This window comes from Salmo trutta, chromosome 7 (genome assembly GCF_901001165.1).
Source record: "Salmo trutta chromosome 7, fSalTru1.1, whole genome shotgun sequence".
Taxonomy (NCBI): domain Eukaryota; kingdom Metazoa; phylum Chordata; class Actinopteri; order Salmoniformes; family Salmonidae; genus Salmo; species Salmo trutta.
Window position 1 is genome coordinate 1,502,128 of NC_042963.1, and position 16,712 is coordinate 1,518,839.

The 16,712-nt window shown below is 43.4% G+C and overlaps 1 protein-coding gene across 3 annotated transcripts in view; it reads left to right on the plus strand.

Moving 5' to 3' along the window:
• The window catches only part of LOC115196713 (metabotropic glutamate receptor 3), a 60,913-nt gene extending 48,465 nt beyond the window's left edge, over positions 1 to 12,448 (plus strand). For all 3 annotated transcript variants that reach the window (XM_029757563.1, XM_029757565.1, XM_029757564.1), the window contains 7 exons: positions 7,208 to 7,450; positions 7,670 to 7,859; positions 9,184 to 9,493; positions 9,648 to 9,841; positions 9,964 to 10,096; positions 10,427 to 10,604; positions 10,754 to 12,448. In XM_029757563.1, the coding sequence (XP_029613423.1) occupies positions 7,208 to 7,450; positions 7,670 to 7,859; positions 9,184 to 9,493; positions 9,648 to 9,841; positions 9,964 to 10,096; positions 10,427 to 10,604; positions 10,754 to 10,824 (1,319 nt within the window). In that variant the 3' untranslated portion in view covers positions 10,825 to 12,448. The remainder of the gene's footprint in view (positions 1 to 7,207; positions 7,451 to 7,669; positions 7,860 to 9,183; positions 9,494 to 9,647; positions 9,842 to 9,963; positions 10,097 to 10,426; positions 10,605 to 10,753) is intronic.
• The last annotated feature ends 4,264 nt before the right edge of the window (positions 12,449 to 16,712 follow it).

Below are 16,712 nucleotides of genomic sequence, written 5' to 3' on the forward strand. Positions count from 1 at the left end.
GCACATGATGTTGATGTGAGGCTTTTTTTTTGTCAGGCTTGCATGTGAGTGTCAATCATTTTAGTCCAAGGATATGTTCGAAACTTAAGTCTTCATATAAAGTAGTTCTGATACTTCTCGTGGTGTAGGATGAATGAATAAGCTCCCGATAACCCATTTGAGGTATGACCCAGATGCAGACAGCGTTGAAGAAACAAAAGTTTATTCCTAATAATCCAGAGAAGGTATACAGGGTCCAGAACGGCAAGCAGTCTCAGGGTCAGGGCAGGCAGGGGTCAATAATCCAGAATGGTGGGGTAAGGTACAAAACGGCAGCTGGTCTCAGGGTCAGGGCAGGCAGAATGGTCAAAACCAGGAAGGACTAGAAAACAGGAGCAGGAAAACAGGCAGGAGCAGGGAAAAACGCTGGTAGGTATGAATGAACAAAACTAACTGGCAACAGACAAACAGAGAACACAGGTATAAATACACAGGGATAATGGGGAAGATGGGCGACACCTGGAGGGGGGTGGAGACAAGCACACAGACAAGTGAAACAGATCAGGGTGTGACACCCGATGTGTCCATTGACATGGAGCTAAATATATTTGCCAGGATTTTAAAGTGTTTTTTTGTAATCCAATGGAAGAGAATTATCAACATAACAAAAATAAACTTAAACATGACGTCCAACTTTCAATGGACAGCTATCTCGCCTGTCATATAGAAGAAACTGAGCTAAGTGATGAGCACATACAGTCTACAAATAATATAAGGAAACTTTGTGTGGGCTAGCTCGCCATATTATTCACTTAACTGTTATGCTAGCTACAGTACTACAGTTAGCTTGCTAACAGTCACATAATCCAAGATGGTTTAATTCTCCGTAGTCCAGAGTGGTGGTGAACTTCACAGTGGCAACATGACTAGGAAGAAGATTCACGTTGTATGCCACGGATGAATGCCTCGGCTTGAGAGGGAGATTCAAACTCGTGTGACCGTCCATTGTAAGTCAGACATAGTTTAGCTGGGAAGGCTATTCCATAGGCAATGTTGAGGGACCTGAGTTGGCGTTCAACCCCGATGTAGCCTTTTCTTTTTCGGTGCAGGTCTGCGGCTAGGTCAGGGAAGAACATGATCTCTTGGTCCCCGTACATCACCTTGCCTATAGCCCTGGCTTTCCGCATCACTCAGATATCGTCTTGAAAGTTGAGAAACTTCATGATAAGGACTCGAGGAGAGAGGTGGTTTCTCAGGCCTGTAGGAACCGGAAGCCGATGGGCTCTTTCATTGCGCAGGTGGTCCGGAAAGATGTCCGGCCCCAATGCCTCTGGAAGCCATCTCTCGAGAAATGCACTTTTTCGGGTAGATTAACCAGTCTCAAACTAGACCTCCTCTGGTGGTTCTTGAGCGAGTTTAGTTTTGAAGTAAGGTCCGCCACCTGTTTTTTCAACTGTTCGGTTGTTGTTTTGACAGTGACGACAGTATCTTCCACCGTGCTAATGCGTTCCTCTGCTTCGTCCAAGCGTGTAGAGTAGGCTTGAAGGTCACGTTTAACCTCATCAATCCCTGTTAGGACACCTTCGAGTTTGGTGGAAAAGTCCGCCCTCATGGCAGAGATTGCTTTCAAAACCCTTTGGTTCTGGTTTAGGTCGTCTACATTGTTGATTGTCATGTCGGATTCGTGGTGTGAGGAGCTTGCAGGGCTAACTGGGTTAGTAGAGCTGGCTGAAATAGCAGGGCTAACTGGCCTATGTAAGGGCCGACGCCGGACAGGAGAAGCAGGTACGGGGAGTCAGACATTTATTCGGGAACAGACAAGGAAACAAGACAGAAACAGCGTCGGAACACGGGTAACACGGACATGAGACAATTCATCCCGAAGCAGGGAACAGAGTTTGGGAACAGACAGATATAGGTAAGGTAATGACACAAGGAATTGAGTCCATGTGAGTCCAATGATCGCTGATGCGCGTGACAGGGGAAGGCAGGTGTGCGTACTGATGGTGGCTTGAGTGCGTAATGCTGGGGATCCTGGAGAGGAAGAGCGGGAGCAGGCGTGACAGCCTAGCCTGGACCACGTTGTCGATGTGAGATGTTCTTCTTGTTTTAGGAGGACTATGTTTAAGTCGATTCGTATTGGATCTAGATACGCCTGAAATTGTCCACGAAAATTGCTGTTCGTGTTACGAGGATGGAAAATAAGAGATTAAAAGAAGTTTAGCCGAAATTGTCAGGAGAGCGCTAAAAACACGTCCGCATGAGTTTTGTACTAAGAGTTTTGGCAATTCACCACATTGTTGTAAAATAGTACCAAAGCGATAAACAACTAATCTTGCAGTGTTGCAGTGTTTGTATCTTACAGTGTTATGCAGTTATGTATTGACTGTCAGCAAGTGTGTGTGTGTGGGTGAATGTGTGTGTGTGTGCGTGCGTGCGTGCATGTGGCTATTTTGCTTTATTATATAGATACGGATTATCTTATCAGCTTTTCCTTATTTAAATCATTTAATGTTTATCTCTGAAAGAAGCCTAAACACTGCCAATATTCTAAAAGAGAGAGAGAGACAGAGGGAGAGATAGGGAGAGAGAATGAGGGAGAGAGCGAGAGGGAGATGGAAAGAGAGAAAGAGAGGCATAAAAAGGAGTGGGGAAGAGAAGTAGGTTGTCTTTGTGATAAATGGATTTCATAACCTCTCTGGTCTGACACTCCATTCTTCTTCTAGTCCTAGTCAGCACACAAACACACACTCACACACAACAATATCAGCTTTAGTTCCAGTCAGCGTATCTGCCACAATGCTCAGAACCATGTGCTCTAAACCAGTTAGAATAGGTCCTAACAGAGCCTACCAACACAGAAGCCCTGTTTATACCTGGTGCTATCATGCTTCCATTTGGAAAGTATTCAGATGCCTTGACCTTTTCCACATTTTGTTACGCTACAGGCTTATTCTAAAATTGATCAAATATTTTTTATTCTCAGCAATCTACAAACAATACCCCACAATGACAAAGCGAAAACAGGTTGTTGTTTTTTTTGTTGCCAATTTATTAAAAATAAAAAACAGAAATACCATATTTACAGAAGTATTCAGACCCTTTGCTATGAGACTCGAAATTGAGCTCAGGTGCATCCTGTTTCCATTTATCATCCTTGAGTTGTTTCTACAACTTTATTGAAGTCCACCTGTGGTAAATTAAATTGATTGGACATGATTTGGAAAGGTGCACACCTGTCTATATAAGGTCCCACAGTTGACAGTGCATGTCAGAGCAAAAACCAAGCCATGAGGTCGAATTAATTGTCCGTAGTGCTCCGAGACAGGATTGTGTCAAGACACAGATCTGGGGAAGGGTACCAAAACATTTCTGCAGCATTGAAGGTCCACAAGAACACAGTAGCTTCCATTATTCTTAAATGGAGGAAGTTTGGAACAACCAAGACTCTTCCTAGAGCTGGCAGCTCAGCCAAACTGAGCAATCGGGGGACAAGGGCCTTTGTCAGGGAGGTGACCAAGAACCCAATGGTCACTCTGACAGACCTCCAGAGTACCTCTGTGAAGAGAGGAGAACCTTCCAAAAGGACAACCATCTCTGCAGCTCTCCACCAATTAGGCCTTTGCGCTAGAATGGCCAGAAAGAAGCCACTCCTCAGTTAAAGGCACATGACAGCCATCTTGGAGTTTGACGAAAGGCAGCTAAAGAACTCTCAGACCATGAGAAACAATATTCTCTGGTCTGATGAAACCAAGATTGAACTCTTTGGCCTGAATGCCGGGGTAGGCCGTCATTGTAAATAAGAATTTGTTCTTAACTGAATTGCCTGGTAAAATAAAAAATACATTTGAATTAAAATAACCTTACCCTTGTCTCCTCTAGAATACCACGTGTACAGTAGATGGTAGTCCTTATATGACCTGATCCTGAGGTGCATATCTAGCACAGGGTCTATATCAAACACAGGGTCTATATAAAACAAAGGGTCTATATAAAACAAAGGGTCTATATAAAACATAGGGTCTATATAAAACACAGGGTCTATATCAAACACAGGGTCTATATAAAACATAGGGTCTATATAAAACACAGGGTCTATTTCAAACACAGGGTCTATATAAAACAAAGGGTCTATATAAAACATAGGGTCTATATAAAACACAGGGTCTATATCAAACACAGGGTCTATATAAAACATAGGGTCTATATAAAACACAGGGTCTATATCAAACACAGGGTCTATATAAAACAAAGGGTCTATATAAAACACAGAGTCTATATAAAACATAGGGTCTATATAAAACACAGGGGCTATATCAAACACAGGGTCTATATAAAACACAGGGTCTATATAAAACACAGGGTCTATATAAAACAAAGGGTCTATATCAAACACAGGGTCTATATCAAACACAGGGTCTATATCAAACACAGGGTCTATATCAAACACAGGGTCTATATAAAACACAGGGTCTATATCAAACACAGGGTCTATATAAAACACAGGGTCTATATAAAACAAAGGGTCTATATAAAACAAAGGGTCTATATCAAACACAGGGTCTATATCAAACACAGGGTCTATATCAAACACAGGGTCTATATAAAACACATGGTCTATATCAAACACAGGGTCTATATAAAACACAGGGTCTATATAAAACACAGGGTCTATATCAAACACAGGGTCTATATAAAACACAGGGTCTATATAAAACACAGGGTCTATATAAAACAAAGGGTCTATATCAAACACAGGGTCTATATAAAACACAGGGTCTATATCAAGCACAGGGTCTATATCAAACACAGGGTCTATATAAAACACAGGGTCTATATTAAACACAGGGTCTATATAAAACACAGGGTCTATATAAAACACAGGGTCTATATTAAACACAGGGTCTATATTAAACGCAGGGTCTATATAAAACACAGGGTCTATATAAAACACAGGGTCTATATAAAACACAGGGTCTATATCTAGCGCAGGGTCTATATATAGCACAGGGTCTATATATAGCACAGGGTCCATATAAAACACAGGGTCTATATAAAACACAGGGTCTATATAAAACATAGGGTCTATATAAAACACAGGGTCTAAAAGATTAGTGGAATCTGTGTGGGTAGCTGGACAGGTAGGATGACTGACAGTGAAGGTGAACAGGTGGTCACGGGTCAGGTGACAGAGGAATGGATGAGGCAGGAATTCCTTTAAACATAAAGTGGTACATTTACTGAGTAGTCTGTGCTGCATAACAAAGAAAACAGAATAACAGGTATCCAATCAAATTCATAACATGTATCCAATCAAATTCATAATCACAAAGATCAAATCATAACAATCATTCATTGTTAACATAATTAGGGAATTCAGCAATCCAGTTCATTAAGAAGTCAATAGGAATCATCCTTGAGTCATTTAGGCACGTAACTATTTATCATAATCATGAGAAGAATACAAACAGTGATCGGTTATTCAATCTATAATCCCCATTAGTTTGATATCAGAATCGATCAGTTCAGCTAACAATGATGTTTCATATTTCACCCTTTCAAGTGTCTTCATGTGTACATGTAATTTCATGACATATTAACCATATATCAATGGCATAATTGGCCTGTGATGATCCGTAGGGCCGTGATCATTGACCATTCACATTACATAATAGGTTTGAAGCGCTCCAAGCCGCGCTCCGCGGTAATAACTATAAACAATAACTGATGGCCCACTCTCCTGATCGCAACAGATAGTTCAGATGAAAGGTTCAGCTGAAAGGTAACAGATTCGGTGGATTTACGTGGATTCATGGAAGCACAGAACTTCTGGATTAGATGGACTTAAGGAAGAGAAAGCAGCGAGATCGGGCGATGGCGATTTCCTCCTTTTATGGAGTTGAGATCTGTCAGACATTTCCACCTGACCTAATTAAAGCGCCTCTGGCCCAGCTGAGTAAGTGGACATGAATTAAAGGATTATTCCACCAACTCCATGGGCCTTTTCTACAGGGTCTATATATAACACAGGGTCTATATAAAACACAGGGTCTATATAAAACACAGGGTCTATATAAAACACAGGGTCTATATTAAACACAGGGTCTATATTAAACACAGGGTCTATATTAAACACAGGGTCTATATAAAACACAGGGTCTATATTAAACACAGGGTCTATATAAAACACAGGGTCTATATTAAACACAGGGTCTATATAAAACACAGGGTCTATATAAAACACAGGGTCTATATAAAACACAGGGTCTATATAAAAGATAGGGTCTATATAAAACACAGGGTCTATATAAAACACAGGGTCTATATAAAACATAGGGTCTATATAAAACACAGGGTCTATATAAAACACAGGGTCTATATAAAACATAGGGTCTATATAAAACACAGGGTCTATATAAAACATAGGGTCTATATAAAACACAGGGTCTATATAAAACATAGGGTCTATATAAAACACAGGGTCTATATAAAACACAGGGTCTATATAAAACATAGGGTCTATATAAAACACAGGGTCTATATAAAACACAGGGTCTATATAAAACACAGGGTCTATATAAAACACAGGGTCTATATAAAACACACAGCAGCATCATGGGGAAACAGATCTCACTATGACACACTGAGCGTATACAACCCCTCAGTAAACACAACCTGACTCTTTCTTGATCATGGAAACACTGTTGCAATGTCCCTCAGTCTCAGTCTCAGCTATGTTTAAGCCTACCTCAGAGGGGTAAACACTCATGTTTCATCTTGTAGTGAGTAACCTTTCCTGAAACCTGAAGACTTGTGTTAGCTCCCCAAGGGTTCAAACCAAGTTAGTTAACACTGGTGTAACACTCTCTTACTCTCTGCAGTTGTGTTGCTGTGTACAGTATATTGACCTCAGTGAGATGCTGTAACACACGTTTAAACCACTAGATACACTTGCTACATTCTCACTTTGTCACATCGACTGGTTTTGTATGTAATTTATGCCTTGGAATTCAATACACTCCTCTGTGACACTGCTTTGTTCAAATAGACTTCAAATGAAATTGAAATCCTGACACTAGTTCCATTCTGTTTCTTATCTTCTCTCCCGATCTCTCTCCTCTCATACCCTACCATTCTCTTTCACCCTTCCGCCCCTCCTCTCTCCTCATCCCCCTCTCTCTTTCTCGCTGTCTCTTTCTCTTTCCCCTCATCCTTATCTCCCTCTCAGCTCCCTTCTCTCCTCTCGGCAGTGAGACTGTGGTGAAGTTTGATCCCTATGGCGACGGGATGGGACGTTACAACATCTTCAGTTACCAGCGCAATGCTGATCGCTATGGCTACGTGCCCATCGGCGAGTGGGCGGAGACTCTGAGCCTGAGCAGTGACCTGATTCGCTGGCCAAGGGAGGTGGTGCCCCCATCCCAGTGCAGTGACCCATGTGCCCGCAATGAGATGAAGAAGATGCAGGCTGGTGAGGAACACACGCACACACACACACACACACACACATAGGGCTTTGAGCAGGCTGCTCACTGCGATCTAGTGACAGCACTAGTTGAAGTTTCCATGTAATTTGTTTTAGAGAATGAAATGATTGGAGCATCTGGCTTTTATGTAAACAACCTAGTTTCCTTTTCTAACATAAACTCTGCCTAAGTTAATGTATATGTTTTATACCTGTATCTTGTAGGAGAGTACTGTTGTTGGATCTGTACGGCATGTGAGGCTCATGAGTACCTGGCTGATGAGTTCACCTGTTCGCCCTGCGCCCCCGGCCGGTGGCCCAGTGAAGACCTCACTTTCTGCTACGACCTGCCCGAGGACTACATCATGTGGGAGGACGCCTGGGCCATCGGACCCATCAGCATCGCCATTGTCGGGTGAGACTTTAGAGGAGAGGAAGAGGGATTAGTCTCATCAGTTGGTATATATATATATATATATATATATATATATATATATATATATATATAGTGCATTTAGACCCCTTCCTTTTTTCCACATTTGGTTAAGTTACAGCCTTATTCTAAAATATATATATATATTTGTATCACCATCAATCTACACACAATACCCCATAATGACAAAGTGAAAGACAGGTTTTTCAAACTTTTTGCAAATTTATAAAACATGCCTAATTTACGTAAGTATTCAGACCCTTTGTTATGAGCTCAGGTGCATCCTGTTTCCATTGATCACCCTTGAGATGTTTCTACAACTTGATTGGAGTCTACCTGTGGTAAATTCAATTGATTGGACATGATTTGGAAAGGCACACACCTGTCTATATAAGGTCCCACAGCTGACAGTGCATGTCAGAGCAAAAACCAAGCCATGAGGTCAAAGGAATTGTCCGTAGAGCTCAGAGACAGGATTGTGTTGAGGCACAGATCTGGGGAAGGGTACCAAAAATGTCTTCAGCATTGAAGGTCCCGAAGAACACAGTGGCCTCCATCATTCTTAAATGGAAGAAGTTTGGAACCACGAAGACTCTTCCTAGAGCTGTCCACCCGGCCAAAGTTTTTGCTCTGGTCTGATGAAACCAAGATTGAACTCTTTCGCAAAAATGTCAAGCCTCATGTCTGGAAGAAACTTGGCACCATCCCTGCGGTGAATGAATACTTATGTAAATGTAATATTTCAGTTTTAGATTTTTTTATACATTTGCAAACATTTCTAAAAACCTGCTGTTGCTTTGTCATTATGGGGTATTGTGTGTAGATTGATGACGAAAAAAGACAATGCAATCAATTTTAGAATCACACTGTAACGTAACAAAATGTGCAAAAGGCCAAGGGGTCTGAATACTTTCCCAATGCACTGTCTACAGTGCCAGTCAAAAGTTTCATGGTTTTTCTTTATTTTTACTATTTTCTACATTGTAGAATAATAGGGAAGACATCAAAAATATGAAATAACACATATGGAATCATGAGGTAACCAAAAAAGTGTTAAACAAATTAGATTATTCAAAGTAGCCACCCTTTGCTTTGATGAAAGCTTTGCACACAATGGACAATGTGTAGAATTGCTGCACATTTTTCTCTCCGTCATGCTAAGAGGGGGGCCACTAAAATGTTTTGCCCCAAAATGGCCCTGGGCATAGGTGTAAAGTGCAAGCTTTTGTTTAGGCCTAGTACTAATTCTAGATGAATTAGGGGATTCAATAAAGTCAACTGAAACTGATTTACTCTCCCTCTGCAGGTTCCTGTGTACATCTCTGGTGTTCTGGGTGTTTGTGAGACACAACAACACACCCCTGGTGAAGGCGTCAGGCAGAGAGTTGTGTTACATTCTACTGCTGGGTGTCTTCATGTCCTACTCCCTCACCTTCCTCTTCCTGGCCAAGCCCTCGCCTACTATCTGTGCCATGCGACGCCTCGGCCTCAGCACCTCATTCGCTGTCTGCTACTCAGCCCTGCTCACTAAGACCAATCGGATCGCCCGGATCTTCAGCGGGGTAAAGGACGGGGGCGGGACCACAAGGCCTCGCTTCATAAGCCCCACCTCTCAGGTCAGAGGTCATCATAGCTGTCAATCCAACAGGGATAGAGGGAAGGAGAGGGGAGGAAGGTAGGGAGGGAAATGTAGGGATGGATAGTTATAGTTCAGATGATGATGGTGTTCCTTTGTCTGATGGTCTCCCCTCCCCCCTTGCCCTCCCCCAGGTGTTTATCTGTCTCAGTCTGATATCGGTCCAGTTAGTGATGGTGTCTGTGTGGTTGCTGCTGGAGGTTCCTGGTACCAGGAGGTTTACGTTACCGGAGCGACGGCAGACAGTGATCCTGAAGTGTAACGTCCGTGACTCCAGCATGCTGCTGTCACTAGTATATGACGTGCTCCTGGTCATCCTGTGTACCGTGTAGGTTGTGTCTGTGTGTGTGTGTGTGTGTGTGTGTACTTCTCAAGATGTATTATTCTGTTTATTGCTTTTGACTTGAATGATTATTTAGTCTTTCCTTTCGTGTCCTTAATCTGATCTAGGTATGCCTTCAAGACCAGGAAGTGTCCAGAGAACTTCAATGAGGCTAAGTTCATAGGATTTACCATGTACACAACCTGTATCATCTGGCTAGCCTTCCTGCCCATATTCTACGTCACATCCAGTGACTACAGGGTGAGAGCATGGTTCACGCACACGCACACACACACACACGCGCGCGCGCGCGCGCACACACACACACACACACACACACACACACACACACACACACACACACACACACACACACACACACACAGCCTTAGGCTGTAGAAAAAATAAACCGCTGCTTTGGTCTCGTTAATCTGACTTTGTGATTAGTCAGGTAGGGTGTGTGTGAAGCAGGAACAGGAGCATGTGTGCTTTTGTGTCTGCTCATGCATATGTCCACAAAAAGAATCCCCCCTTCCTTCCTCTGCTCCTCTGTTCCAGTAGAGTGACCATGCTATCTGTCTCTCTCTACAGGTCCAGACCACCACCATGTGTATCTCTGTCAGTCTCAGTGGTTTTGTGGTGCTGGGCTGTATGTTCGCTCCCAAGGTCCACATCATCATGTTCCAACCACAGAAGAACGTCACCAGTCTCCGCCTCAATATCAACCGCTTCAGTGTCAGTGGTCCTGCCACCACATGCGCTTCACACGGTATGGTTAAGTTACGGTCATAGACACTGACCACTGTGCATGGTTCGTTTATATTGCCGAGGTATAATTTAACTAAATTCCTCAATCTTTTTTTCTTCCCATTTTTTTTCTTTCTCTCGTACTCTCTCTCTCTCACACACACACATCAGTGAGTGCCCAGTATGTACCGACAGTGTGTAATGGGAGAGAAATTGTTGACTCCACCACTTCCTCTCTGTGACCCCACCCACTCACCTCTCTATCCCCACCCCCCCAGAGACTTAGCCAATAGGCACACATTGTGCCCCCTGTCCCCTCCTCCCACCACGTGGACTAGCACAGTACCATTTCATGTCTGTAGAAAGTGTGTATTATGATTAAATTATTTTCTAGTGCTGTACATATAATGGAATCGACATTGTTGTAGACATACAAAAGAACCCCAAAAACTTTGTAGGAGGATTTTTTTTAGGCTTTGTTTTTGATAGCTTTGTTAAAAGGCTGTGTTCATTTATTTATAACTGCGCTGGGTTGTGATAGGAGTGTGTTAGGGTTGTGATAGGAGTGTGTTGTGTATGTGTGTTAGGGTTGTGATAGGAGTGTGTCTGTGTTAGGGTTGTGATAGGAGTGTGATGTCTGCAATACATGCTGACAACATCGGCCACGTGCGTGCGTCTGCATGTGCCATTGTGCGCATGTTGATTTTGTACATCCACACCAGACGCAATCAGGACACGCAGGTTGAAATATCAAAACCAACTATATTAATTTGGGGACAGGTCAAAACACACATGAAACATTCATGGACATTTAGCTAGCTAGCTGTTGGGACTCCTAGTTTGTCCTGGGAGATGAACATTGGGTTGATATTTTACCTGACATGCATATGGTCTTCTAAGTTTAACATTTTGACCCGGAGTCATACAAAATCTTGTTTCTCTACTCCGACGATTAATCCACATATAAAAAATGGAAACCTACTTAGTTATGTTATCTTTAATTCATCTCTCCTCCTGTGTTTGTAAATCTTCCTGATGTTCAATAAGGATATCAGTCCGTGGAGCGTCTCAAATAGAACCAAGTTCTATTTTAGCGTGTGGCTATGCAGACGCTCGTTCAGGCGCGAGAGCGGTGTTTACGAAATTATTGAATAATATATACTGTATGTGTCCATTTATTTTGCAACGCTCGTGCACACAATGTGGCCTGTGAGGTTGGCGTGTTAGAGTTGTGATAGGAGTGTGTGTGTGTGTGTGTTAGGGGTGTCTGAAAACAGATGTTCTGTACGAGTAGTGGCTGCAACAGCCTCACCTGCAATAGCCCACAGACTTTCTACTCTTGTGCTTTTTTGTAGGTCTCATTGTAATAACCCAGCCAGTATGCATTTGTATGTTGTATCTGTATATTTGTATATAATATTACTGATGGTTGGAACAGCACAATGTTGACAGTATTATGAAACTCCAGTAGGACTCCCACTACTGTGGACTGACTGTGGATGAAGCTCTGTGTGTTGACTAGCCCATAGGAATAGAATGGCTGGAACGGACATAGTCTCCAAAATGTATATAGTATGTTGAATCACACATTTGCTCTTATTATAGCGGATTAGTATCAAATATGTATTAAACTTTCCCAATATGGCAGCCAGTCCACCCAATATGGACCATGGTTTTGAACTGGAATCCTTCTACTCATTCTAATTCCATGGAACAGCCACTGTATAGGAGGGTCCCTTCACCTTGATGGCCATAGTAACAGACGTCTACAACACAACAACGTTTCTATTTAACTGGTATTTTCGCATCAAAGTTAGCATCAGTGTGACAACACCAAGGTAGTTAATTAAAAGCGACTCTTTCCAAGTCTTAACTGTCAATATTAAAGAAACATTGTTAATGCAATGCCACAATCATAAACTCAGTCACTGATGTTTAATTTAGCATTTACAGACATTCTTTGAAATCATTCCACGAGCACGGTTTGTAGAAAAGACTTTGCTGTGAACAAGTCTAGTTGAACACACATCTTCCCTGCATCCTTTAAACCAATGGGTAGTGCGCTCTCCCATGTCAATGTGTCCTGTAGTCATGTGATGTTCTATTAACTGCTATTCGCTGTGTGTCTGCTAGGCTTATGCTCCAGGTAGAGGCTGTCCTTATAGGCACAGATCTAGGATCCGTTTACAGTCCACCAATCCTAACCTTAACTAATAGGGGTAAAGATGTCAAACTGACCTTAGAGCAGTGTCTGTGGTTAAAGTCATCCGACTCCCAGTGTTACTATAGCCTCCCCTGGTCTCATTGTGTATATAAGAGCAGGTGGGAGGAAATCCATCTCAAATGGATTCCTATCCTGGTCGCCTCGTCTTCTTTCCTTCATCCCACTTTTCCGTAATGTGAAACATTAAGGAAGTGGAGTCCAGGAGAATGAGGCCACACCCGTCTCTGCTAACAGGATTTCCTTGGGTGTGATAACCGGTGTTACACCTCTGACGCAGTGCACCTGTCAAACATTTCCCCAAAGGCTTAGCAATGGTGAAAGACAGACACAAAGAAAGAGGGAGAGAGAGCGTTTCTGTGATTGAGCGAACCTAAAGAAGTTTGTGTGTGTGTTGCAGCAGGCAGAGAGGACCTGGATTATGTAAAAGCATCCCATGGCCCAGGAGGCAGAGCAGCATTGTTCAGCCCAGACACACACTAACATACACACAGCTCAGAGATTGGGAGGCTTTGTTGTCCCTAGGCTTATGCATTCACTCCCCAGCCTTGCACCCACCAGATACTAGACCCTCCTATTCCCTCCCCGCATTGCACATCGCTATGGCAAACCACTGCAACATCCACTTTCACAGTTCCTTTTGTTCTGATAGAGTGGGATGGGGGAGTCAAGCATGAAGAACAGAGGTGGGGGATGTTGATTCACACAAGTTCAAATCAAACTTTATTTGTCACATGCGCTGAATACAACAAGTGCACAGTAGACCTTACCGTGAAATGCTTACTCACAAGCCCTTAACCAACAGTGCAGTTCAAGAAGAGTTAAGAAAATATTTACCAAATAAACTAAAGTAAAAAATAATAAAAACACAATAACATAACAATAATGAGGCTCTATACAGGGGGTAGACTTGGTGCTCCGGTACCGCTTGCCGTGCGGTAGCAGAGAAAACAGTGTGACTTGGGTGACTGGAGTCTCTGACAATTTTATGGGCTTTCCTCTGACACCGCCTATTATATAGGTCCAGGATTGCAGGAAGCTTGGCCCCAGTGATGTACTGGGCCATACGCACTACCCTCTGTAGCGCCTTACGGTCAGATGACAAGCAGTTGCCATACCAGGCAGTGATGCAACCGGTCAGGATGCTCTTGATGGTGCAGCTGTAGAACTTTGAGGATCTAGGGACACATGCCAAATCTTTTCAATCTCCTGAGGGGGAAAAGGTTTTGTCGTGCCCTCTTCACGACTGTCTTGGTGTGATTGGACCATGATAGATCGTTGGTGATGTGGACACCAAGGAACTTGAAACTCACGACCTGCTCCACTACAGCCCCGTTGATGTTAATGGGAGCCTGTTCAGCCCACTTTTTCCATCAGCTCCTTTGTCTTGCTCACATTGAGGGAGAGGTTGTTGTCCTGGCACCACACTGCCAGGTCTCTGACCTCCTTCCTATAGACTGTCTCATCGTTGTCAGTGATCAGGCCTACCACTCTGGTGTCGTCAGCAAACTTAATGATGGTGTTGGAGTCGTGTTTGGCCACGCAGTCGTGGGTGAACAGGGAGTACAGGAGGAGATTAAGTACACACCCGAGGATCAGCGTGGCAGACGTGTGTTGCCTACCCTTACCACCTGGGGGCGGCCTGTCAGGAAGTCCAGGATCCAGTTGCAGAGGGAGATGTTTAGTCCCAGGGTCCTTACAGTGAGGGAAAAGAGTATTTGATCCCCTGCTGATTTTGTACATTTGCCCACTGACAAAGAAATTATCAGTCTATAATTTTAATGGTAGGTTTATTTGAACAGTGAGAGACAGAATAACAAAAAAAATCCAGAAAAACACATGTCAAAAATGTTATAAATTGATTTGCATTTTAATGAGGGAAATAAATATTTGACCCCCTCTCAATCAGAAAGATTTCTGGCTCCTAGGTGTCTTTTATACAGGTAACGAGCTGAGATTAGGAGCACACTCTTAAAGGGAGTGCTCCTAATCTCAGCTTGTTACCTGTATAAAAGACACCTGTCCACAGAAGCAATCAATCAATCAGATTCCAAACTCTCCACCATGGCCAAGACCAAAGAGCTCTCCAAGGATGTCAGGGACAAGATTGTAGACCTACACAAGGCTGGAATGGGCTACAAGACCATCGCCAAGCAGCTTGGTGAGAAGGTGACAACAGTTGGTGCGATTATTCGCAAATGGAAGAAACACAAAAGAACTGTCAATCTCCCTCGACCTGGGGCTCCATGCAAGATCTCACCTCGTGGAATTGAAATGATCATGAGAGCGGTGAGGAATCAGCCCAGAACTACACGGGAGGATCTTGTCAATGATCTCAAGGCAGCTGGGACCATAGTCACCAAGAAAACAATTGGTAACACACTACGCCGTGAAGGACTGAAATCCTGCAGCGCCCGCAAGGTCCCCCTGCTCAAGAAAGCACATATACATGCCAGTCTGAAGTTTGCCAATGAACATCTGAATGATTCAGAGGACAACTGGGTGAAAGTGTTGTGGTCAGATGAGACCAAAATGGAGCTCTTTGGCATCAACTCAACTCGCAGTGTTTGGAGGTGGAGGAATGCTGCCTATGACCCCAAGAACACCATCCCCACTGTCAAACATGGTGGTGGAAACATTATGATTTGGGGGTGATTTTCTGCTAAGGGGACAGGACAACTTCACCGCATCAAAGGGACGATAGACGGGGCCATGTACTGTCAAATCTTGGGTGAGAACCTCCTTCCCTCAGCCAGGCCATTGAAAATGGGTCGTGGATGGGTATTCCAGCATGACAATGACCCAAAACACACGGCCAAGGCAACAAAGGAGTGGCTCAACAAGAAGCACATTTAGGTCCTGGAGTGACCTAGCCAGTCTGCAGACTTTAATCCCATAGAAAATCTGTGGAGGGAGCTGAAGGTTCGAGTTGCCAAACATCAGCCTCGAAACCTTAATGACTTGGAGAAGATCTGCAAAGAGGAGTGGGACAGAATCCCTCCTGAGATGTGTGCAAACCTGGTGGTCAACTACAAAAAACATCTGACCTCTGTGATTGCCAACAAGGGTTTTGGCACCAAGTACGAAGTCATGTTTTGCAGAGGGGTCAAATACTTATTTCCCTCATTAAAATGCAAATCAGTAACATTTTTGACATGCGTTTTTCTGGATTTTTTTGTTGTTATTCTGTCTCTCACTGTTCAAATGAACCTACCATTAAAATTATAGACTGATCATTTCTTTGTCAGTGGGCAAACGTACAAAATCAGCAGGGGATCAAATACTTTTTTCCCTCACTGTAGCTTATTGATGAGCTAAGGTGTTGAACGCTGAGAAATAGTCAATGAACAGCATTCTCACATAGGTGTTCCTTTTGTCCAAGTGGGAAAGGGCAGTGTGGAGTGCGATTGAGATTGCGCAGGGACTATGGTGGTCTTGAAACATGTAGGTATTACAGACTCAGTCAGGGAGAGGTTGAAAATGTCAGTGAAGACACTTGCCAGTTGGTAAGCGCATGCTTTGAGTACACGTCCTGGTAATCCATCTAGCCCCGCGGCTTTGTGAATGTTGACCTATTTAAAGGTCTTGCTCACATCGGCTACCGAGAGCTTTATCACACAGTCATCCAGAACACTGGTGCGCTCGTGCATGCTTCAGTGTTGCTTGCCTCGAAACGAGCGTAAAAGGCATTTAGCTCGTCTGGTAGGCTCGCGTCACTGGGCAGCTCACGTCTGGGTTTCCCTTTGTAGTCCATAATAGTTTTCAAGCCCTGCCACATCCGACGAGCATCAGAGCCGGTGTAGTAGGATTCAATCTTACTACACCGGCTCTCTAATAATGGGACTTGGTGGAAAACGCCCTCTCTCAACCAACCCTTCTCTCCACATTCCACCTCTCCATCTCACTCCC